Genomic DNA, 25,972 nt, shown 5'->3' on the forward strand with positions numbered 1-25,972 from the left:
ACAATACTCAGTGCAGTTCAATTTTTATTTTTTTAAAATTATTTTAGTCCTTCAAAAAGACTTAGCAAAAACTTAAAATCAAAATCAAATAAAAGGTAGTTTTGCATAAATTCAGATTTCTTTTTTGAAAAATAGACCAATTAATTCTTGCTTGCAGTAATGCAACAATAAGCCTTACATCCGACAACAATGGAAAATTATGAAGATATTGAGACATATCTTCAATTTTATTAGTCAGGTAGGGATTTGAAGAAAGGAAGAAAGGTACACTATGCAAAAGTTCAGGGAAGCAGGTCCACACATATTTTCAGAGACAAAGAACACACAGCTTTTTATTTCAGTATTATCACACTATCCACTGTTCCAGGGAGTGGGGAGGGGAGAGAGGACCTAAGTGAGGACATTAAATAAATGTTTTCACCAACAGACCTTGGAAATGGAAAACAGTCATATTTCCAATCAAAAATTCAATTAAGCATTATTATTATTATAGCCATAATTTCTGTTTGTTTTGTTTTCAGAACTTTCAAAGACAAACAAAATTACATTTCATGCAAACTTACCCAGTGGTCCATATAATTCAACTCTGTAGCTAAACTTTCCAGTAACGATGGTTGGTGGCTCCCAAGAAACTGAAAAAGACTTTCCTGTAATGTTGACTTTAACAAAGTTTTGAGGTGGATCTTCTGGAACTGAAATGAAAAGAAAAGGTGTATAAATCCCTTCTCTTGTGGCTGAACTAAAAGGATGTTGGCTCAGCTACAAGATATTGGAGAAGGAGTCTGGGAGGGCAAGAATTAACATCCCCCTACCCTTAAGGGGAGTCCATATGTACATGTTAAACTGTTTAATAAATTGTTCTGTGCACACCATAAAAATCCATCCGGACAGAAATTTTAATTCTGAAAAAGAGAATGTGTCTGGGGAAAAGAGGACATATGGCAACCCTACCCATGAGTAGCCTGTGACGGCTAGTGGAGGCAGGGGCACTCTCCCAGTGGTGACAGTGATTCACTCCTTGGGCAGGGATGGTGTAGGACAAGGCTGTGAGGTCTGGTAGCAGCAGGCTTGCAAGTATACATCTGCCACTGCTCCAAAGTTCCCCCAAGCTCACCACCACACCCCACCCACCCCTACAAGTACACTCTTGTGCAAATTAATTGAACCAAGGCATGTTTTCTATCTTACTCGTAATCCTGTACTCAAAACAAACATGAAAAGTCAGTTGATCATTATGGGGTCAGAAGCTTGCAGCCAATAGAAGGAATGATGCGCTTGCCACAATATACTGAGGTTCTACGAAAGAGAGTTATTCCAGAGCTGGAAAAGAGGTATCCTGGCAGTACTGGGATATTGCAGCAGGACCTAGCCCCCTGTCACACATTGAAAGTGGTGAAGAAATTCATGACAGAGCAGCAAAAACAGGTACTTGATTGGCCAGGGAATTCCCCGGATGTAAATCCCACTGAGAATTTGTGGGCTATATGCAAAAGTAGCCTCTGTGCTGTAGACTGAGCAACTATGGAGAAGCTCATTCAGGCACTGATTCAAGTGTGGTACAGGGATCCGAAAATCAACAGTGACTGTTCAAAACTAGTAGACTCCATGCCAAACCATGTTCAAATGTTGCTTAAAGATAGCGGAGGTAATATCTGTTACTAATGTACGTATATGTGAATTTTGTACATGTATATGTGAGTTTTGTACAATAAACTACTAAATTCATTGTTTGTTTCAATTAATTTGCACAAGGGTGTACAGTTCCCTCACCAGGAAGGCATCACCACCTCTGCCCTCCCCCACGAGCCACCACTGATCACAGAGTTACCGTATTTTTCGCCCTATAAGGCGCACTGGCCCATAGAACACACCTCGTTTTGGGGGGGGATAAAAAAAAATATTTCCCCCCCCCCCAGCCACAGGGCTGGGGCGGGGGAAGCCTGAGCTTCCCCTGACCCCAGCCCACAGAACAGGCTGCTGCCCGCAAGCCTTGCGAGCCCGCGGGAACTCCCGCCGGGCACGCAAGGCTTGCGGACACCGAAGCACGGGGCATCCTCTGGAGGGCGCCCTGTGCTTCGTGCTGCAGGCTGCCGCCCCAAGCCTTGCACGCCCGGTGGGACCTCCCCCCAGGCGCGCAAGGCTTGCGGACATCTGCCCAAAGCACGGGGCGTCCTCCGGAGGGCGCCCCGTGCTTCGTCCTGCAGGCTGCCGTCCCAAGCCTTGCGCGCCCGGCGGAACCTCCCGCCGGGCTCGCAAGGCTTGCGGATAGCTTCCTGAAGCGTGGAGAGCAAGAGGGGTCGGTGCGCACCAACGCCTCTCGCTCTCCAGGCTTCAGTGAAAGCCTGCATTCGCCCCATAGGACGCACACACATTTCCCCTTCATTTTTGGAGGGGAAAAAGTGCGTCCTATAGGGTGAAAAATACGGTAATCAAAGAGACTTTTTTCAAAGAAAACGGCATTTCCCCCCACCTCCTAGAAAAAGGTCACTTTGCATAATATCCTCCAAATTTCTCCACCATTTCCCATGTGCCTGCTAGAACATGGTGCTTGCTCCAGAACAAAATGGAGGTTGCAAAAGGGTGGCCAGACTGCAAACATGATTGCAGTTGCTGTCGCTTGCAGAGGCAACAAACAACAACAACTAAGCAATAAAAAAGAGATGGTCATTGTGCTACTGCCATGGCTGATGGTGAGCTCTGCTCCTGAGAAATTCCTGAAGGATTTTGGTGAAATGGTTTACTGTGCCCTGTGCCCCCACATTGCGAATACAGTCCTTCCTGAAGGATGATTATTAATTATTGGATAATTATCAGCCAGTCTCTGATATCCCATTTATGGACAAGATACTGGAGTGTGTGGTGGCATCACAGCTCCTGCAGCTAGGGGGAAAGGTTGGTAGTATAATAATAATAATTATTATTTCTGTACCCACAAATATTGGGGAAAATTTCAAGAGGCTATTTGTGTACAGTTGACATATTTTACACTATGGGTGGGGAACCTCATGCTCAAGGGTTGAACACAGCCCTCTATCCAGCTCTCTCAAGATTTTTCTGGGCCATCCACTTTGCTGGTCCTGCTCTGCATCTTCCTTGAGTGCTTTTGTTTGGCTGGAATGTGTCCTTGAACTGTGACAGTGAAGAGATTTGGCAATGGAGTGTGTGTGTATTTAGAAACCTTTGACTTCTGCACACTTGGAATGCAGCCTCCTGCACAAAGGTAAAAGTCACACACCTGTTGCTCTGCCCACTTTTGACCTCTCACCCCACTCACCACTGCTATGCGCCCTCTGGAAGGTTGCCCATAGCATGTAGCCCTTGGGTTCAAAAAATCTAGGCATTCAGGCACATAAGATTAATTAAAATATACATGTATTTGTAGAAAAGCAAGAGAGATATACTAAGATATATTGTTAGAGGCCTTAAAAAAAAGTTGAAAGCCAAAAAACGTTGCAGACCATTTGCTAAAAATAATCTTGGGAATGAATTCAAACTGTCTCAAATATTCGCTTGAACACTTTGTTAGTGATATCCCTGACATATTGCTATTTCTGCACAGCTGACAAAATGTTTCAGCTGCTTGAAGTGTGACAACGATTAGGTCAAACACGACATTATTCAAAGGCACTGCTGGACATGAAAAAAGGACAAATATTTTATATTACACTCGCTGTCAAAATGAGAACAGCTGCTAATGAAAGGAAATAAATCTCTCATCAATTCAAAGGATTTTTAGGTGCTTATTGAAGATGATGCCATCCTGATGCCAACTGTAAGGGCTTTCCCCACAATTAATGCATTATTCTAAAATGTTAATCTTGAAGTTGGTTAAGCAGGACTGCAGTTCTAGTTGGGAGACATGTCTTACTCAGGGAACCATTTCAGGGTTTAATCATTTCTCATCCTCTTTTATTCATAGGAACTCACTGCATTCTAAGGTGTTAATATGCTGTGCCACCAAAACATGAAGATATTTGTAGTGCAGAAAAGTAGAAATAGTACCCATATGCTATCCCTAAGAAAGCAAATAGCAGCCGAGGGGTGGAAGTTCAGAAAAAAATAACACTGGGTGAAAGCGTTAAACCCACTCCTTGTACAAAGGCTGCTTTTCAGAAGCATTAAAAGTATTACAGATCTCCAGCATCTTATCTACTTTGACTGTTAAATTGACCCCGTTGTGGGTTCTTTATTGCCATGTTTGTTGTGCCTGCAGAAATTAAACCTTTTATATTTCTTTATAGGAAATGGCAGGCTTTCCACAGGCAGATGGGCCTCTGCTCTGATTCATCAGGCTCTTATTTCTTAATTCATAAATGTTCTCTTAAGAATTCTGAAACGAAGACGTTTTTCGTGGAATTCTTATGGATGGAGTGGAGTGTTGTTGTTGGTTTTTTGTCCCTTCCTAACTTTAGAGTGTTGTTTTTTTTTTCATTCTAGAAATTCTCTCTCTCGTGGTCTGCATTCTGCAGCCTTCCCAGGTACCCACACTTCCTGAAAACCCCAAGACACTCTCAAGTTGGGCTTTTGTGTAAGCATGTGAAGCCAGGAAGACTGCCTACCCTATAGCTGACATCTCCCCCCTAAAAAATACATACCTGATTCTGGTGTCCTGACAATTGCACTGTCAATATAACCTGCTTCGGTGGTAACTGCAGAAACTTCAAAAAGGTAAGTCGTGTATGGCCTGAGATTAGTCACAACAAAACTGATAGGTTCATTCCAGACAGAGATCATTTTGCTGGGAGCAACTGTACTTGGTGTCAACATAGTAGTTTTACTAGGAGTAGTTGAGGGAGTTGTAGTGCTCCACAAAAACGATTCACTGTTATCCTGTAAAGACAAAATAATTTAAGAATAACAATTAGCTTCATGCTACCTACAACATGATACAGAGTCAACAGGAATGTTAATTAAGTGTCCAAAAGAAGAATATAACAAAAACTTTCCTTAAGAACTCTCTAGGCAGCACTATAAATAAGGGAAAAGAATAAAAACCTTAGCTGCATATTGCCATTTTTTGGTGTAATTTCCATTTATTCTTTTGCCAACTCCAATGCAGGCTATTTCCCAGGCAAGTACAAAATGATGCAGCTCACATTACTGAGTTCTGCATCAACACTTGCAATTTACTATTAATTGACCTGCATACACCTCTGGTTTCCGTCACAGTGTTCTGTTGCACCAGAAGTGGTTTAGTCCTGCTGGCCACATGACCCGGAAAGCTGTCTGTGGACAAACGCCGGCTCCCTTGGCCTGAAAGCAAGATGAGCACCGCAACCTCATAGTCAGCTTTGACTGGATGTAACCATTCAGGGGCCCTTTACTTTTTTTACCTTTACACCTGAGAGAACCAAACTTCAATTTCTAATGAAGCATTTCCAAATTATATTTCTAGCATTCTCCATCTCTGTTATAAATTTTTTTAAATTAGGTTGCACACTGATAAATGTTGTTGATCTATGTGGTCTGCAACTGCACAACAGTATGTAACACAACTGGTGCAACGTTACCAATTGAATAAACAGCACTCTTGATTTAGAACCTATTTGTCATGAAGTTTGGAAATTCTGTGTTGCCGCAAATCCATTTGCTTGAATGAAATGTAAACCCAAGGTCTTAACCTGCTGGAGCCATTAACGTTATATATTTTACAAGAGTAGGATTCTACCTTATAATAATAATAATAATATCTTTATTGTCATTAGCTTAATTAGCTTAAGTAATCTTACCATGTTGATTAATGTAACTGGGGCTATAGTTATGAAAAGTCAGGCATATAGATGTCTGATTCTTGCTACTACAGACTTTAACTTTCCTTTTAAATGGTTCTCATGCTAGCAGCACAATCCTATACATGTTTCCTCATTGAACCCAATGGGTTTATTTCCCAGTAAGTAGATAAATGATTGCAGCACAATCCCATGTATGTTTACTCAGAAGTAATTGCCATAAAGTGCAATGGTGGTTATATCTATGTAAACCTATTTAGCCTTAATCTCCAAATTCTGTTATAAACTTGGGACAGTTTAAGCAGCAGCTTGGGGATACTGTGAGGGTAGCCGCTAAACTGATTTTTTGAGGTGGAACATGCATAGATGCTCCACATGCTTTCGATCACAATCTGCAGCATTCACTCACTCTGGGGGGGGACATCCTTGTTATCCAAGAGATTAATACAAATCAAGCTGCAAACGATAGCACTATATCAACTTCTGAATGAGTAAAGACCTTTGGATATATATTTTTTTACATGAAATACATCTTTCTAAATAAAAATGCAGATAGATCAAATTCTTGTCGACCCATAACCAAAACATTTTACATTACTTACATTGCATTCTGGTAGCCTTCCAGACAGAAGATCCTCTACTTTAACAGAGACATCTTTCACAACTATCCCACTTCTTGCATGCTTTACGCTAATTTTGAAACTGGTTATTTTTCCATTTGGCTGCCGAGGTAGAAACCAAATCAGGTTTACAGCAGAATAGTTGAAAGCCTCAACTGTGAGATTCACCACTTTACCTGGAGCTTTAAAAACAATGTAACATTAAACAGATTTCAGAACTAAAACATTTAATTATCATTTTTAGCTTGGTGAGAGTCAAATTTTAATACATGAGTATTCTAGCCAGATAGACTATACTTGCCGGATGAAATAGCTCATTATAGTGCCCAAACCTAATTTCTCTGTTCCAGTTTGATCCAGAGACTGACTTATCAATGTATTTCTAAGCAGTTCGCTGATGCACAGCTGCAATCTCTCTCAAGCCCTCACCTTCTCACTCGCAGAACAATCCACCCACCCACATGCACAAAAATGCCAAAAAAGTCCTCTTGCTTAATTATGCTAGTAGCCTAGTAAAAATATCCAGATTTTTCAGCTGCATAAGGGCAATATTCTTGGTAAATTGCAAAACAGTAACAGGAGAAGCAGGACTAACTTGTCAGCATCCCAAATTTTCTCCCAACTTTCACCTACTCATCTGCACTTACAGGGCCTGAAGCTCTCCACAGTGACATAATGAGCTAATAAGCGAGATAAAAATCATAACATAAATCAAGTTACCACTTTCTGCAGTTTGAAAGAGAAATGGGTCACTAAATACTCCAATGCCAGCACTGTTTTCAGCAGCAACCTGCAATAAACCCAAATTAGCCCCGTTAGGATAATTATTTTAAAGCAATAAATAACAATATTAATAATAAATTATATGTTTATTATAATAATAAATTGCAAGACAGCATACATTCCCGTAAGCTAAAAACATATCATAAAAATGGGAAGTTCACCTGCACAAGCATCTTTGAAATGAGAAAGAGCTGTGTAAGAGCAGGTGAAGGATGCTCTACATAGCTCCTATTTATTTCAATGGAGATGTGGATGGCGACTGTATGTTTTAAAATTTCACTGTCAACAGCTTAATCCTGATTGACCAGGCAGGCACATTATGTGACCCAGGAGAGCAGCAAATAACCTGTCTGCAAAGCAAACAAGGTCTCACTGGGTGACCAGGCTACAGATTCCAGCCAGGCAGATACCCCAACCTGAGCTTGGAAGTGCCATAGTCAATCTTCCCCTTAGGCCCTTATGGGGGCCTCCTATACTATGTTGGTCCTGCCCAATGCTACTTCCAGCATCATTCGAACAACACTCTTAACAAAGAGTTAACAACCACTTAACAAAGGAAGACCATAATTTCACTGAAGGAGAGGCGGAGAAAATTCCAGCCAGGTGCAAATCAGGTTGAGAGAGAAAAAATCTATCTGGCCCTGTCAATGAGCGACCCAAAAAATGTTCAGCGAAAACTCAAACATGAGGGTGCGTGAGCAGGAAGCTCTCAAGGCGAAATGGCTCTGAGCTCCAGAGGAAGAAGCCTTATATAGGCTTCACCTCCCCCTTGAAAGGGCTCATGGGACAACTTTTTCCCATGAACACATTGCACAGACAAGATACTGGGCAAAACCTTGCCCAGTATTTTGCTGCAATCTATGGGTCCCAGTGTCACCGGGCAAAGATGTCCCATGCTTATTGGCACAGAATGAGGCTCATCAAAATCCAGTTCAAACAAAATATTCCAGCATTTACTGCTAATTCACAGTAACAAATTGTATGAAGAATAGAGTAATGCCTGGTAAATTAGCACAGAGTGGGAGCAAATGCAAGCCCCAATCACTCACAATGTCAATTCCATAGAGACATAGACATATAAACATAAGGAGAGTCCGCTGGATTAGGCCAGTGGCCCTTCTAGACTGATATCCTGCCCTGGAGCCTGATTGGTCTTCTCCTGCAACTCAATCAGTTGTTGCATTCTAGGATCCTACTTGCCTATTGTTCTAGGATCCAAGCTTAGTACATAACAAGAACACTATCCTCTCCTGTGGTTTCCAGCATCTGGTATTCAGAAGCATTGCTTCCAACACTAGCATAGCTATCATGGCTAGTTGATAGCTAGCATCTGTATCTGCCTCTCCTCCCTGAATTTCTCTGATCCTCTTTTAAAGCCATCTAAGCTGGTGGCCATCACTGCCTCCTGTGGGAACGAGATCCATCGTTTAACCACATGCTTCATGAAGAAGAACTCTCTTTTATCTCTCCTGAATTTTCCAACATTCAGCTTCATTGAATATCCACGAGTTCTAGTGCTAAGGAATTTCTCCATGCCATGCGTAATTTTATAAACTGCCATAATTTAAGAAACAAAACAAAAAAAAATGCTATGCACCAACCTTGGACTGGCATTGATTTTCAGTTTGGGCCACCTCATCTCAAAAAGTGAACAGCAGAGACAGAAAATATCCAAAAGCAACAAGACAAAGATCAGAGGCAGAACAGGCTTCCATACAAACAGACAACAGAAATCAGGACCGGTTAAGACGCAAAATGACATAAATTTGGGTGGGGTGGGGAGAGAAGGGCAAATTTCTGTTTGCACCCTCAAAGCAACATAATAAAATTAGAACATATACAGAAAGAGACCAAAGATGCTTTAATCCAATATATAGTTCTATGTGATGGCCAATGGTGCATCACATAAGCTGTGCAAACACATCCATGTTCAAAGGCAGATGTTTGAAGTGACCATCCAAGCTCTCATTTCTACACCACTGCGAAGTCCACATTTCTGTGCAATTACAGGACTGCAGTAGAGCCACAGATAACTGGTTCACTATGTGGAAATGAACTCAAAGTGGTTCTGTGTCATCTGAATCTACCCAAAGTCTAAACATACATGGGGAAACTCATATTAACTAATTATTAGGTGCATTGTTGGAGGTATGGCCTATCTTAAGAACCTGACTGGGCATTGGGAGTGGGTCACGAGTATGGCATGATTAAACATCAGTCCTGGCCTTCGAAAAACCTCAGCTGTAATTGCAGCCTCTGCAAACACATTTTCTGTGGTACAGTTGTCTCTGACCCCTTGAGCCAAGCCACGCTCAACAGGCCAGCTCCAGCTCCATAGTCACATGAATTTCCTAGACTTAAAAACAAACAAACAAAATAATCTCTTCCAGGGTATAAATGAGAGCTGCCACAGAACAGAATGGAGAAATCCAAGTGCAGTTGTGATGAACCCGAGCTTTCATAGCACCAACACCCTGAAATAATGAAAGAATAAATTCAGCAATGTGCGCTGAAATGATGGGTACTAGGAGACTTATTTTTCATGGAATAAGAGATTTACTTTAAAGAAGAGAGACAGCAAATGCTCCCAGCTGAGCGATAAAAGGAAATGGGCTTAACCTTTGATCTTTACAGTGCCTATATTATAGCCATATTCTCGTTTTGCAAGGAGAATGGTTAATGGTACAATTTAAGGCTCTTCAGAGGAAGGAAATTTGGTTTGCCCTATTCATAAAGTGTGAAAGATTGTTCTAGGATGCTGATTGTTAGATCACAATAGGAGATATGATCACGTGGGGTGGGATCCATGAATGGAAACACTAAAAAGTTAAATCTGTTGTCAAAATCCAGGTGGAATAAAATTGATAAGGGAGAGGAAGGAAGGAAGGAAGGAAGGAAGGAAGGAAGGAAGGAAGGATATAGCATTTGGTTTGTTAAAACATAAATAATATCATTTTGTTTAAAAATCAAAAGTATTCACTAATCTCCACTATGGCTTAGACACAAACCTCGTGAAAGAAGAGAAGACTGTTCTGCTCAAGCAGGGGGGCCTCATTTTTTCTGCCAATTCCCACCTCCCAGTGCTCTCTCCCAAAGCGTTCTACAGAATGTTTAGGAAAGCTTTTAATATTTGATGAATTATTGTATTTTAATATTTTGCTTGAAGCCACCCAGAGTGGCTGGGGAAACCCAGCCAGATGGATGGGGTATAAATAATATATTACTTTTATTATTATTATTATTATTATTATTATTATTATTATTATTATTACTATGAATTGCTTGGCTTTTGGTGGGTTGCAAGGGGTGGCAATGACGAAGATGAGTGCATTTCTTTGGATTCAAACCTGTATATGTATGTTGTTGTTTTTTATCAATGTACAATTCAAAGAGCTACCATTCAATAATTGACATAATTATTTCCCCCCCAAACCTCTTAAAATTGAAAGTGATCGTTTTAAAGCAATCTCTGGCTTACAGTAGTTCAAGTTAACTAGGCTTTTTAATCATAAAATGTTAATAATAAGCCATCTTTTTTTAAGTCATAATATATTTTGGATATTTTTTTAAAACAAAATCCTCTGAACAAAATGAATTAACCACTGTGGTACAACATGAACTAAAAAGGAATTGCAAAATAGTAAATTGCTTCCATTTTCTTAAGATTAAACCCCCTGTAACCTGATTTTCATTAATGTTGCAATGATCATGAGCTATGTGTATAATAGAACCAGGCGTTGTATTTTGAAGTAAAGAACTTCATTTCTATCAATTAATTGGCCATGAATAATGAATGAACAGAGATGAAGCAACGAGAAGGCAAAATGCAACAGTCATGCTTTCCTTTTTGCATATCAGGTGTGCGATGAGAAGGTAAAACAGTGGGCTAATATGGTATCTTTTTTATCCTGCTGTTACACACAATAAAAACTATATTTTAATTTACACTTTGCAAGTAACAAGCAAGCAGGCAGAAAACAACCAAACACGTACCTGAATCTCATAAGTTGTTCCAGGATTAAGATTGGTGAGAAGAACTTCCAAACTGTCTGGCTTTGTTGTAACCTGAGTATAAGTATTTTGCATCCAAGGACAGACCTCCTTATATTTAACAATGTAGGATATAATCCTCCCATTTGGATGTGGTGGTGTGTTCCAAGAGAGAAGAATTCCTGCAGATCCAACTCTTTCCCCCGCAAGGAAAACAGGAGGTCCTGGATCTGTATGAAGGACAGGCTTTTAATTAAGTTGTGCGTGTATACCTCTGCTGCTAGTGCATAATAACGAAAGAATTCACCAGCAAAGATGTATTTGAGTTCTTAAAGTGCAGATAGTATAAAGTTGGCTTTCTTTAGAACTATTATGAAAGATGATAAAATGCCTTTTGGAACACCAAGTACATTCTTTCCATAAGAATTCAAAAAATGGAATGCTGCAATAGTCATAGACAAAATAGATCTTGATGCCAGTTCAGTTTTTCGCACACATTATTAAAGCTTCCTTAGCACCAGGCTTCTGCACTTTAAACACTACAGATTTTTTGGAAGTGGATTTCCCCAAGAAATCATACTAAAGGAAGCTGCTTATCTGATCCAGGAGTACTTGTATTTTGGCAACTCTGTTACAAATAATGCCAAATTACTATTGATTTTTCAGACATGTATCTCTTTCAAACAAATGAACCATTTGCTTAAGAAATTATATCTTTCTCAAACAATTTAACACAGAAATGAACAGACACTAATAGAAAGAATGTACTGTAATCTTCAAAATAGCACATTATATATATTTATAAAAGGTAACTGAGACCTTTAAAGGAAATAGTCACGCGCAATATATGACAATAAACTCACTAGTTACATTAGTTGTCACTGTTTTGCTGACAGGTGAGCTGTACACCGAAGAGGTAACTGAAGAAACAGTCACATTGTACAGTGTTCCAGGAGTAGTGCTAGAAATATCAGCCTAAAATAATAAATTAACCCAGTTAGAACTACAGCTTACAATTTAAATAAAAGCAAACATTAAATAAGCGGCATTCATATTACAAAGATTCACAACACACATCATATGTAAATACTTTTCTTTAAATATACTTTTCACATTATTGCAATATGAAAGTTGCCTATTAAAAGGTGTGAAAAGGTAACACTCAAAGAGCACAAGATTCTTCTGCCAAAGAACAACTCATTGCAGAGGCTCTGTTTACTGCATTCTAGGATTCTGCAAAATTCCCAGGTTAGTATCTTGCAGCTAAAAACACTAGAATATTCTGTTCATCTTTGCTGAGGCATCCTAGGGAAAAAAAACTTGTTGAGCTGTCAGTTTAAAACATAACCCACCAAAACCATTAGTTAGCATTCTTATGAAGTACCTGTGCCTTTGAAGCTCCAATAAAAAACAGAAGCAAAATAACATGAAAAACCATGGTAATGATATATATTTTTTTCAAATACAGGAATCAAACAATGCTCCTATAACTTTGTGATAGCTTAAGAGGGAAATGTTGCCTGGCATTAATGATTTAAGTCTAGATCTTCCTGGCAAGTACACAATTAATGAGCCTGTATTACTCAATAGCTCTGCCCTGCCTTTGTTAAACTATTCATGAACCCTTAAATGACTGGCTGGATGTCTGTGGCAGACTTCGTAAAAGTATTATAACTGTTGTTAAGGCAACAAACCATAGATGTTGAAATTTGCTCTCACAAATTTGGCATGTGTACTTTTGAATTCTCATCTAAGGTTTAAAAGCTTAAATAGAGAGAACGTCATGCTTGGCCAATTTTTCCTATCAGCAGAGCATATGAACAATTGCTGACTATCCAAGCACTACAAAACAAAAGCCCCCACATACCTGATACTCCCCACCTCCCACATCTCGGATAGAAACAAAGCCATGAGGAGGTGTGAGAACCACATGGAACCTTTCCACATATCCATGCGGCAGCCTCCAATGTAGAGAAAAGGAATGTGCCGACACGTTGAAGACTGTTAGTTTCTGTGGCTTTTCCGGCTCTTGAAGAAAATTCATTATTATTTTCCATTGAAATGTATGTATTGAGTACACACACACAAACACACAAAAGCAACCCTTAAGTAGACCACAGCCCCGGTTATTCACACGTCACCTGTCTTTGTGTGGTGAACAAATGAGCAAAATCTGGAAATTTGCAATCTCAAAATTCCCCATAATCTGTTCACAAACTGAACAAATACGCTATATGTAAAAAACAAACAATTATTATATTATTACTAAACACAAGTACCTGTGATTCCTTACTTTCTTTCTTAAGCTGAATAAAACAAAGGAAAAAGTTACTGTCATTTTTTCATTTGAGCATGAAAACAGCAGGTACTGCAGAAGGCGTTTACAGCACTTGTACTTAAATCAAGCATGAAACCTGACCAGTGGAAAACAAATCAGGTATGGGCTTGAACTGGAGTTTTTCTTCTAAAATACTCTGCCTGGATTACAGCTACAAAGAAAGCACTCATGATCTGAACCTTAAAAAGTTTTCAACTTCAGGCTGTGTAAAAATTCAGAAGTCTACAGTGGCACCTCAGGTTAAGTACTTAATTCGTTCCCGAGGTCCGTACTTAACCTGAAACTGTTCTTAACCTGAAGCACCACTTTAGCTAATGGGGCCTCCCACTGCTGCCACGCCACCAGAGCATGATTTCTGTTCTCATCCTGAAGCACTATTTCTGGGTTAGCGGAGTCTGTAACCTGAAGCCTATGTAACCTGAAGCATATGTAACCCGAGGTACCACTGTATTCCTACCCTGAGTTCACATAGACTCAAATGCACAGATCTCTTTTGCCACTGAAATCAATGGGTCAGTCCTGAGAGTAGGCCAGTTTTACCAGTTTTATATGTGCTGCTGAGTTCCTAAGCTCTTTAACAAATTCCATCTTTTTTCCATCTTACATCAGGGATATTTTTGCAGGACCATCTCACTCTGCATGTGCAACGTTTTCTGATATGAGTAAATGCCCAAATTCAGCAATCTCACACGTCTACACAGTTCAGTGGGACTTATTCCCAGGTAAGTGTATGCAGCTTTAAAAAGTGAAGCAACCCATGTTTTCACAAAGCCATAGAGGGTTAAAACCTTTAAAATGGGCTGCAGTGTGTGTAAATATTTATTGGACCCTTAATAAATAAAAATAGCCACAGAGAAAACTACAAACCTGCAGTGATTTCAGTAAAGGCAACTGGACTTTCAACACTCCCTTTTACTCTTTGCAGTGTGAAATTATAAATCCCACCAGCAGTCAGATCTGTAATGGTGTAATGTGTCCGAGTTCCTAAAATAGTATATTCCTTTGTGAATGTACTGTTTGATACAGACGCTTTATAATGGGTAAAGTTGGTCTTCTTGGGATTCCATGTTAATGTAGCAGACGAAGTATTTACCAGTGTTAAGGTTAGACCACATATCTTCATTGGTTCTGATTAAAAAGAAAGGAAATAGATTATACGTATAAGGCAAAAAAGATTAAATAAGCACATTTCACATGACAAAATCACTCAACACCTTTGAAGTTGGTGCTATTAAGAAATCCCTTTTAAGTGACACAGGCTGGCAGCTGATAACCAGTTAAGTTTGATAGACACCTATTTAGTTTATCAGTCAACCGAACAACATTTTAAAACTTGTACCTAATGCAACTAAGTTCAATTCCTAAATTAGATATACATTGGCTACATTCAGTTGTGATGCCAATGGCCTAATGTGCACCACCTTCCCCTCTCCTCCAGCTTCTTCCACCTCCCCCTTGACATGAGAATCCCCTCCTAAAAGGTAAAGTTAAAGGGACCCCTGACCATTAGGTCCAGTCGTGGCCGACTCTGGGGTTGCGGCGCTCATCTCGCTTTATTGGTCGAGGGAGACAGCGTATAGCTTCCGGGTCATGTGGCCAGCATGACTAAGTCGCTTCTAGCGAACCAGAGCAGCACACGGAAACGCCGTTTACCTTCCCGCTGGAGCGGTACCTATTGATCTACTTGCACTTTGACGTGTTTTCAAACTCCTAGGTTGGCAGGAGCTGGGACTGAGCAATGGGAGCTCACCCCGTTGCGGGGATTCGAACCGCCGACCTTCTGATTGGCAAGTCCAAGGCTCTGTGGTTTATACCACAGTGCCACCCACGTCCCTTATACCACCCATGTCCCTTATATCCCCTCCTAGTTTGAGGCAAATTAGTTTCCTGGTCTGGAGCTGCAAGATTCCACAATCTGTAGTGTGAGCAGCTACTGAAGCAAACTAGAGTCATATCATGGAACTGCCATGTGCAACAGAGGGAAGTAAGTAAAGGCAGAACTCAAAGCATAGCTCCAAACCATGGTTTGCTATTACATCTGAGCATTGACATGGTGTGACCTTGGGTAAGTCGCTATCCTTCAATGGTACTTATCAACCATCTGGTGGTTATCTGATTAGCATATCTGTCAAAAAGCCATAGTTTCATAACACAACAAGTATCACAGTGCAAAAGGAACATTAGAAAATTGGGACAGAAGCACTAGCATTATAATCAGGAAAACATACACAATATTCGAATGTACAATGGGGAAATAACCATAACCAATGAAACATAATGAAACATTGGTGGACATAATTCAATTTAGCACAGTGAACACACAAGCTAATACTACCAGCAGATTTCCCTCATGTATATAGTGATAGGTCTTGCTCAATGGCTGTGGGGTTATTTGCAAAAATTTGCTTCAGGGTTGTGGCCTACAATAAATTAATTGAATACAAAATTTGGCTAAACTACTGGAAGTTTATCATGAAAACTGAAGCACACAATTGGCTTTTTGTCCATTTCACACAGGGCAGAATTATAAACAAATGGCATTTGTACCCATAGAGGTGGTTAGTAGAGAATACTGAAATTATACCAGTGGTTGTCACACTGTTTTGTTTAATGATTATTTGTTTTAAACCAGGATTCCTGGTTCTTACATACAACTAAGTTGAAATTAACTGAAACCGGAAGTATTGTCAGTAGAAGTTCTCTCCTGGGCTTTGCAGGAAGAGGCGGGGAACAGGAAGCACATGACGCCAATGCTTTGTTTGGGTTTGCTGAGGTTTGTGCACCTAGTGCTAAACCATGCCATGCTGAACCAGCCCAGTGTCTCACAACATATTCCAATATTCTCTGTACTGCTGTTCAAATATAGTTACACTGTATTTGGGGAGGGGAGAATATAAATTATTTCTCAGGAAATTACTTGTAGTGACTTTTCTCTCCACAGCCACGCTAAAGTCTTTTCCTTTAATGGTCTTTACTTGAAAAACGTATTCCACTCCAGGCATCAGATTTTCCACTACAGCCCTGCCAACAGCAACTGCAGTCGTATGAAGAAAACCAACGCTTGTTGCAAAACCATGGGAAAGCTAGAGAAGAAAAGCGCAGGTAGAGATTATATCCCAAGTAATTTAATATAATTTAGGGAGTCAGTCATCAAGGCAGCATCAGCACCCACCAATAGTATTTAAAACACAGTGAAAGATGTACACATTTGTGCCATTGTGCTAGTGTCACGTTATAGCCATTAAGTAACATTTTAGTAATTTAGTAACATTGTCATAATTTAGTAAACTATCCACATTTGGGTTTTTTTAAATGGTGATGATGAATCCCTGCATTATCTGAGTCTGCATATGTGGAAAACCAGAAGAGTTCACACAATGCTCTAAAAACTATATCCTAGAGCAGTTTTCTTGCCAAGGAGAGGAGAATACATTTGGATTCAGTTCCACTTTTCTTGTTGACAGAATTGATGGAGTACCATTATGGCAATATTTGAACAAAACTCCAGGCCTAAGAGAAAAGGGGAAATGAATGCCTGTGGCCTGTCTCTAGGACTGCTTCTACCGCTGATGAGTTTTTATCAGGTGAGCTGATCAGGGCGCTTGTGTATGCCCAGCCAGTGGCAGTGCAAGCCGATCGGGCACCTGGGGCGGCACATGTGCCCTGCACCCAGGGGCGGTACCAACCGCTCCTGGGGGCGGGGCCAGCCGCCCGCGGGGCCTCTGAGGGGTTTGCCTGCCTCCTCCCACTCAGCCACCCTACAGCTCGGGGGGAGGTAGTGGAGTCCCGAGCTGTCAAAACAAAGGGAGAAGGCCGCCGGCAAAGCAGCCCAGCTCCCCCCCTTCCCCCGACAGCTCGGGGTAGGCAGCAGGCTTGGGAGGCGGGTGGTGTGCCGAATATCACACACACCCCACAGGGATGACACCCAGGGCGGGCCGCCTCTACTGAACCCCCCTTCTTCCACCACTGTGCCCAGCCCATTCATGCTTTCCACTGTGGCTTTCACCATTGGTCTTGTACAACATGCTTTCAATAAGTCATCCTCTCTCATCTCCCTAGGTGTGCTGTGTGTTCTTAGGGACCAAGGAGGGGGTTGCAACAGCCTGTATATGTGATTGCAATTCTTGTGATCTTTGTGTGCATTTGTTTACCTGCGTCACACTGTTGTTGCATGGGGCTGTTTGACAGGCACAGCGTGTGGCTGATGCAGCTGGGGTACAATGCCCTCCCCATGTGTTTCCATTCCTGTGCTGGTGTTTTCCCAAGGCCTTACAGTTCGCATACACCCAATTAGGGGTTGACTATCTGCGTTTTGGGTTGTTGTGTACTTAATTCCTGCTCTGCTGGTCTTGGGCCAGCACAGCAGGCATCTCCCCCCTCCCCTGGCTTCTGAACTGACTCAGGATCTGACATAGTTTTATACCAGTCCCATTTGCACCTCTGTGCCAGGATCTAGTGTGCAGGAATGCCCTGCTCATCAGTCACAGGGCTGTGAAGTGCCCAGGCTGACTGCTTCAGGTCAGTCAAGAAAGTGAGTAAGAAACTAAAATCACAGTTATAGAGATAAAGGATTTCTGGGCAGAAGGAGGATCTGTCCCAATAGACATGTGTGCACCCAGAGTGAGGGTTCAAACTTAAACTCAGGCAAGTACACTTGCAAATTATAATGGAATACAAAATACTAAATGCAAAGCAATGAACTAAAAGTAGGGATATAAAGGAAAACAAATGACTAAAGCTGCTCTTTTTTTGGTATTGTTTTCATGCCATTAATTCCTAAGTGTGTAGTGAAAATTGGATGAGCTGGGCTGATTAATTTTAAATGACTAGTAAAATGATCCCATTTGTGCTGGGCACTTTGCTAGGCAACCGCTCTTCCAAAGCCTCCCTTATTAATATTTCACACTTAATCTCATTTATTCAGAAGGACTGCTCTAACATGGCTGGTTGCTCTGTGGTATGTCAGACAATAATGTGATGTCATTATGATCCATATTAAATGACATTTTCTTTCCACAAGAACATTTATACAAAAGCACAAACAATCTGGAGTTTGTAATTTCCACACATGTACATATTAAAAAACACACACACACATTAAAATTCATAAAATATTCGAGGATGAATAACAAAATAGATTTGTGGTTGGTGTTTTTTTTCTTGCTTTGCCATGTCAAAGGAGGCATAAGGAGATATTTGTGTTTGTTTTATACAATACAGCCACTGAGGCTACAGTGGATGGTGAGAGTAGGGGGAAAGAAACTACTTATCTCTTTCTCTTGGGACATTTCCCCCCCCCCTTTATATATCATCACCTCAAGATGCCTTTTTCCATGCTGGGGAAGAATACATGGATTAGGGCAAGTACGTGTATTTTGTTTTGTGTGTGTTGCCTATGTATTTTGCTTTGTTTTCTGCACACAGGCAGAACCTCCTCTGTGACTGTCAACCTAGGTGAATGGGGAGGGGAGAAAGTCAATAAAAATAATAATTACACACTATTTTTCTTACCTCAAAATGATCAAAGCTTCCGTTGGGCAATTCCCATGACAAATAAACTGTGTTCTCTTCTATTCCAAATGCCTGTAAATCTAAGGGTGGATCAGGACCTGGATCAAAAAGAGATAGCATTAAATAGATAAAATTAAAGAAATTATAATAGTCTCCTTTAAATTTGCAGTTCTGAACGTGCAAAGAAGTAAGGACAGTTGCTAGGGAATGTGACCTCTTCTCCAATTCAGTTTTGGTATAAATCATGGCTGTGCCAGAATATAAAGATGTGTTGATTTATGGTTCTGAGGGCCAAGAGGTCAATTCAATCTTTCATGGATTTTTTTTTTTTACTTTCCTGGGTTCCTCTCTCACGGTCTTTAGAGAGTACAGCCGGATTATCTGTTCTCAGATCTTGGATAAGAATTATGAGGTGCATGCCTCTCTGTAACTCAGGCAAGCAGAGAGTTGCCCTCTAGATGTTGCCGGACTGCAAATCCCATCAGCCCCTGCCAAGTGCATTCAATGGTCAGGGATGATGGGATCTGGAGCCGAGCAATCCTTGCGAGTGTCAAAGGATCCTTACCTCTGTTTTAGCTAGCTTATCCTTGGGATTCAAGGCGTGATCCCAGTCTACTGCTGGTGAAGAACCTGCACATGGAGAACCCCTGTAGGTTAACTGAGTGCATTCTACTCTTTCCTCCCACTGTAAATAGCAGGCACAAAGTTGGGGCTGGTTTGAATTAGGACCATGGCAGGAGCAAATAAACAGCTACACAAGAGTGGGCTCTGTGACACACCTGTACACACACGCAGTGCGAATAATTGTCAAGGTGAATGGGAGATCTGTCGGAACACGCCTGGGGGGCACACACAGCACCCGGAATGAGACAGACCTCTCCAAGCGTCTTCCTGATGAAGCGTAGCCGGGGACATTTGCAAATCAGTCCCAGTACCCACCAGCGACACATATCAAAAGACATGTGCAAGCTCTATCAGCAGAGTATAGCAGAAACGATCATGGAATGTGAGTGTGTGCATTCTAAGTATTTATTAAGCAATATACACAGGACAAAGCAATCATGGTGTCCTTTCACTTCTTCTCTAAGAGAGAAAGAGAAAGAAAAGTAGAAAAGTACAGTACAGCAGAGGAGAGATAAGACTGACTTCTCACACTTTCCAAGCCTAGAAAGTAAACACTGGCATGTGATGTGACATTCACACATCCAGCGATGGAGGAGCGAAATGCTAACAAGATCTGCATGGATCTCTAGCTAGACCTCCCCTTTCACTTAATGCTCATTCTCTGGAGAATGGCTAACTTATGTTGAGACTCAATGGGGATATGAATCTCCCACTCAACCCACTGAGTCTCCACCCACAGCATTCAGCCCAGACATTGAGATCCAGCTCTGAGGGCGGTTCCCTCATTGAGAGAAACAAGGTTACATGGAACTAGGAAGAGGGCCTTTTTGGTAGTAGTGCTTGGAGTGTGGAACGCCCTCCCAACTTTCTGACTTTTAGAAGACACCTGAGGGCAGCCCTGTACCGGGAGGTTTTGAATGTTTGAGGTTTTTTGTCTTTCAATACTTTGTTGGAAGCTGCCCAGAGTGTCTTGGATAATCCACACAGATGGGTGGCACATTATTATTATTATTATTATTATTATTATTATTAGTCTATTGTGCTGCCTGCGTATGTGCAGATTAGGAGGGAGAGAAAGCAGGGCTGTCTTGAGTCCTTGGTGCTTTATTTATTTACTAAGGGATTTTAATGCCACCATTAATTAATCATTTAATCACCATTTTGCGGGATAGCTTTGCATCATGTATCAAAAACTGCAAACAATTAGAAACATCCCTCACATGTAGAGACTGTATCTGTAGTGAAGTGCCCTCAATTTTATGCTCTTAAATTACAAATGATTACAAGGACATAGTTTGAAAATCCAGAATACAAAGCATAAAACTTACAAGTGCTGATTTTTAAAGTGGTGGGGAAGCTTCTCTTTAATCTGTTCTTAGTAACTATTTTAATAAAGTAGTCAGTGCCTGAAGAAAGGCCATCAAATCTGTGCTTCCTGCATAATTGAGAAAAATATAATTAAGAAAAACATTGTCTAATCATACTGTAGCTAGAAAGTAATGTTTTATCTTTAGACAATACCTTATATCTGAAGAAAGCTTTTCTTCTTTGCTGTAGTTTTTGCAAGCCAATGTAATGATGTATCCATCAAATATACCCAGTGCTGGTGGCCAGGTAAGAGTTATTGACTCAGAGTCTTTACTGAAATTCATATACTTAACTGAGCTTGGCACTATAAACAAAGGTTACTATGTTGAAAATTAGCAATTCAAGCATATATTGGTAAGCCAACAATTATTATCTCCATCCATGGAGGTTCTTAAGATGAAGCAAATATGAAATTATTAACAATGCTTAATGGATAGGATTTTGTGCCTGGCAGCCTGAAGTTGGAATAGATGGCCAAGTCTAATTTTCCATAAATAACTCCATACATAAAATAATAGGATTTGATTTTCCACCTTCTGAGAACAGATAAGGTGCAGCACAGGAAGAAAACAATATCAGTCTTGATGTTTCTGCAAGAGTTTACCACTTTCTTTTAGTTGTACAAAAGGCAGAAATAAACAATTAACTTTTTCCATCACTAATAATTATACATGTTCTTGTAATTTTGTATATGCACTTCAGCAAATTTCCTACTTTGCTATTGCATGGAAATAACATTTTACCCAGAAACTGCCTATGCACAATTGAATGTTTGGAGTCTTGACCCTCACTTCATCTTAAGACTCTTATGCAAGGTGCAAACAGAGACGGCTTCACCACTATATTTATATACACACATCCCAGTATGCCCTGTTAAAAATATATAAATGAGAAAGCATTTATCATTTTCAATTTACCCATTACACAGAAATCTTCTTTTTTTTTTAAGGATTAGCCCTTTAGTGTATCAGGATAACAAAAGTGATGTTTACAGTGGCGGTATATTTTACAAGCAGAATTTTGTCATTCTTACCTGTCTCTATTTGTATGCTCACAGGAAGGCTGTCTTTATATCCTTCTTTTTCAGTTTTAACTGTGAAGTTATATAGTGAGCCAGGGATCAGACTGGAAAATTCTGCTAATTCTTTTGTGACTTTTTGGACCTACAGATCAAACAGAGGTAGTGTCTTCTTTGCAGTTTTGAAGGTGTGTGAGTGTGTGTGTGTGTGTGTGTGTGTGTGTGTATCAGCACATTCAATGCACATGTAATTCTTGCAATCAACATGTGCTGTGACCTCATCCTGCACCTATTAATCACTGCCCCTATTCACACTGCAGGACCTGTGCAAGCTGAATGGCAGGGACTGGAGACTACAAAGTCTTTCGTCTTTCCCTGTGGACTTCTGGCTTTGCAAGCACACAAGTGCCAAGGGTTTGAGAACCTAGGCACATACATAATATCAGCTGGAAAAAATGCATTCAAAACAGCAATACAATAGTAAAATGTCTGTGTGGGTTCATCCCTTTTTAAAATGACTATAATTTACTTGACAGCAGTGATTTCATTGGTGATATAAAACAGATGTTTTTTTAAAACATACCATGAAAATACCTGCATGGTTTATGCATGTGACTTCATACTGCTGAAAGTTTCCATCTGCTCTATCCCAAATAATCTGTATTGAAATATCTGTAACTCTGCCTTCACGTACATTTAGTGGAACCGCAAGGCCTGCAAAATATGTGAAACATGTACATCATACATTTCATTTCTCATGTCATAATAAAGAGCCAGAGTGGATGAATGTCTGAGCCTTTTGGATTTCTGCCATATCCAAATGTACCAGCAGAGACCTTTCATCAACTATGTTCAACCCCAGCACTCAATTTACTTCAGCTTATGAGTTATCTTTTATTTTCAAAAGTAGTTCTGCAATAAAGAAGCTTATAAATGCTTTGAATGTCAGAAAGACACACACACACACACACACACACACACACACTATCTTTATATACTAGAGCAGGTATGTATGGCCAAATTCTGTTTCCTCAAATACTTCTTTAGGGCCAAGAACAAGTCAATTTTTACCGCAGTGTCAGTAAATTTGGGTTGAGACATCAAGGACCTTCTAGAGCTTTAGCGGTAAACACACACAGGTAGCCATTCCTGCTTTAGAGACTATGGATCGTATCCAATAATTAGTCAGTTTGTGCAATGGGACTTCTTCTCGCCCTGTGCACACCAATGCCCCCCCAATCTTTTCTGGAGCAGAATTGGAAGGGGCACACAGGGAGAGGAGGAAGAGAAACATTGTGCAGACAGAAGTCCTTACACTAATAGGATGACTCCACTGGATACAACCCCTATTTGCTTTCCTATCTGTGTCATTCTGTAGGCCCTAGCCTATTTGCTTAGATGAAATACTGTATTTCCATCCATTCTCATCTTGGGGTGTCCCCCCCCCCGGGTAATTCAGTCCTCCATAATTTGTGGAATTCCATATAACAAATCCTGAAGACTCTTGTCTACATTTCCCTACCTCTACAGCCCATTCCTTCTGAATCTGTGTTCTTCCCATTCTCTTTGAAAAGTTAATTCTTGTTACACAACGTCCTACTGCAGCTCCAAATTCCTACTATTTTAGGATGAGATGAGCTGCAGTGAAGGCATAGCAAATGCCAAAACATAGAATCAGATGGTGATAAACCTCTCCATTTCCTCAAAGAGGTTTTCCCTTCTTGTGGGAAATTCAGTAATAGATTGTAATATTCCACATCTAAATACCAGAAAGATACTGTGTTAAAAATGTTATGTTTCCTGCTACACTTTTACTATTTGCTTAAAGTGTAACCCACTTCCATTTATTTCAGTGCCAAAAATTTGCATACAAGAAGGTGGGGAAATACGCAACTAAAAAGGAGATTGATTAACAGCCATGAAATCGGCAGGTTACTCTTTCCCCCATTCTCTGTATTGTATCAGGACTACATGAACATACAAAAAAAAATATTAAGGTTCATATACTTTGACTCAGCATCTAACCATTCCCCTATAAACATTGATTGCAGTTATTGGTAGAACCATCTGAGTATTACTGTACACAGAGAAACTTCCTGACAGTAAGAGCTGTTCGACAGTGGAATTTGCTGCCAAGGAGTGTGGTGGAGTCTTCTTCTTTGGAGGTCTTTAAGCAGAGGCTTGACAACCATATGTCAGGAGTGCTCTGATGGTGTTTCCTGCTTGGCAGGGGGTTGGACTCGATGGCCCTTGTGGTCTCTTCCAACTCTATGATTCTATGATTCTATGAAATGCTAATGTACATTAGAATCTGTGGTCTCAAATGTTGTACACCATCACAAACTGCTGATACTGTTTATACCACCCAAGACTGCAATCCTATGCTGTCAGGGAACTGCCATCGGAAGGAAGGGAAGTGAAAGGGCTCACACAGGTTGGGAGAGACTCAGCAGCTGAAGAGGGAACCAGTAGGGGGAGAGGAGCTGGGCTGAGGGAAAGGGAGCTGGAGGGATGGCTCAGAGACACTTCCAGCGAAAACAGTGGGGAGGTTTCAGGACCTCCTGTAGGGACACCCACTCCTCGCCGGAAACTGTCACGCAGAGAGTCCAGAAGACGTGTTTCCGTTAAGGAGCTTTTATGTTGGAAGCGATTCCGAAAGCAACCACTGTCGGAATCTGCCAGCGACTGACGGAGCCATGTTTAAGGGGCTCCGTTACAGACAGAGGTTTGCAAACTTGACCAAACTCTGAGGGACTAGGATTTTACACACAAGCAGCTCATCGTCCCATCACAGCATTCCGACAGTCTTCGTGAGCAGCTTGTGCAGGAGAAGGCATCATGAGCAACCCAGCCGGAACCGGAGAAGCAGGAGCTGGAGCGGGTCCAAGCCTGGAAGAAAGGTACCGGGTGTTGGAGGTCCAGCTAGCGCTGCAGACGGCGAGGCTTGAGGAGAGGAGGGCTCAGGATGCAGACAAAAAGGGGAAAGACACCCAGCTCGTCAGAAAGGTACCAGGATTGGTGCAGAAGTTTGGGGGGGAGCCCAAAGACTATCATGGCTTTCGGACAGAGATGCAATATGCCCTCAATCTGCAGTTTGATGAATTCCCTGACGAGGAATCAAGAGTGGCTTTCGTGATTGGGCATCTTGAAAAGGGGGCGAGAGACTGGGTTAGACCCCTGATGGCAGCGAATAGTGACGTCCTAAAGGACACGATGAAGTTCTTTCGCGCCATGGATCTGATGTTTTCCAGCGATATTGAACAGGGGAGCCGATCTGTCCGTGAGTACTGGACTGAATTCACCATGTTGATCCATAAATTGGGGTGGGATCTATCGGCGGAACCCATTCAAATGCTTTTTGAAGAAGGGCTTTCTTCGGCTGTGAAAGACGAACTTTCCCGGGCGCCCAGGGCGGAGTCTATGGACCAGCTGACCAAATCAGCGCTGACCATAGGAGCGCGCCAGGAGGCGAGAGCATTGGAGAGGCGGGAAGGGAAGGGGGAACGTTGGAAGGAGTTCCGCATTCCAGACATTCCAGAGCCAACTTTCCCGCCGGCAGAGCCGATGGAAATCGGAACAGCGCGCGCGCGCGCAGTTTCAAAGCCCAGTGAGGGGGGAAAGAAGGAGGGAAAAGGCGCCCGGAAATGCTATCTCTGCCAACAGCCAGGTCACTTTGCCAGAGTCTGCCCCCAGAGGAAGGAATGGCAAGGGATGGTAGGAGCTGTGGAGGGAAGAGAGGAAGAAATACCGAAGCAAGTAAAAGCCAACGCCTGGCTGCCACCGTCGGGGCACAGCAGTCAGGCCAAAGAGCAGTGAAAGTGCCCACGCCAGAACCTCCTAAACCCGCCCTAGTGATAGAAGTGGCGCTAGAGCTGCCAAACGGACACCCTCTAAAGATAAAGGCGCTGTTGGACTCAGGCAGCTCCTGCAATTTCATGAGCAAAGAGTTTGCAGCTGAACACCAGATACAGACGATCCCTTTAAGCAACCC

The 25,972-nt window shown here is 41.4% G+C and overlaps 1 protein-coding gene and 1 long non-coding RNA gene across 4 annotated transcripts in view; one reads left to right on the forward strand and one right to left on the reverse strand.

Moving 5' to 3' along the window:
• Window positions 1-25,972, reverse strand: part of PTPRQ (protein tyrosine phosphatase receptor type Q) — a 110,375-nt gene that overhangs the window by 70,311 nt on the left and 14,092 nt on the right. For all 3 annotated transcript variants that reach the window (XM_080971307.1, XM_080971306.1, XM_080971305.1), the window contains exons 12-25: window positions 22,565-22,695; window positions 21,997-22,126; window positions 21,117-21,267; window positions 20,924-21,030; window positions 18,972-19,069; window positions 16,378-16,543; window positions 14,328-14,588; window positions 12,990-13,150; window positions 11,986-12,097; window positions 11,126-11,352; window positions 7,070-7,139; window positions 6,332-6,531; window positions 4,596-4,830; window positions 564-692 (exon numbers count right to left, since the gene is read on the reverse strand). In XM_080971307.1, coding sequence (XP_080827433.1) covers window positions 564-692; window positions 4,596-4,830; window positions 6,332-6,531; window positions 7,070-7,139; window positions 11,126-11,352; window positions 11,986-12,097; window positions 12,990-13,150; window positions 14,328-14,588; window positions 16,378-16,543; window positions 18,972-19,069; window positions 20,924-21,030; window positions 21,117-21,267; window positions 21,997-22,126; window positions 22,565-22,695 — 2,178 coding nt within the window. The remainder of the gene's footprint in view (window positions 1-563; window positions 693-4,595; window positions 4,831-6,331; window positions 6,532-7,069; window positions 7,140-11,125; window positions 11,353-11,985; window positions 12,098-12,989; window positions 13,151-14,327; window positions 14,589-16,377; window positions 16,544-18,971; window positions 19,070-20,923; window positions 21,031-21,116; window positions 21,268-21,996; window positions 22,127-22,564; window positions 22,696-25,972) is intronic.
• LOC308457468 lies at window positions 4,438-22,494 on the forward strand. Its single transcript, XR_013976930.1, has 6 exons — window positions 4,438-4,668; window positions 14,070-14,182; window positions 16,925-17,044; window positions 21,153-21,209; window positions 22,051-22,143; window positions 22,302-22,494. It is a non-coding gene; the product is annotated as an uncharacterized lncRNA (long non-coding RNA).

The sequence above is a fragment of the Podarcis pityusensis genome (assembly GCF_964106645.2).
Source record: "Podarcis pityusensis genome assembly, chromosome: 10".
Taxonomy (NCBI): domain Eukaryota; kingdom Metazoa; phylum Chordata; class Lepidosauria; order Squamata; family Lacertidae; genus Podarcis; species Podarcis pityusensis.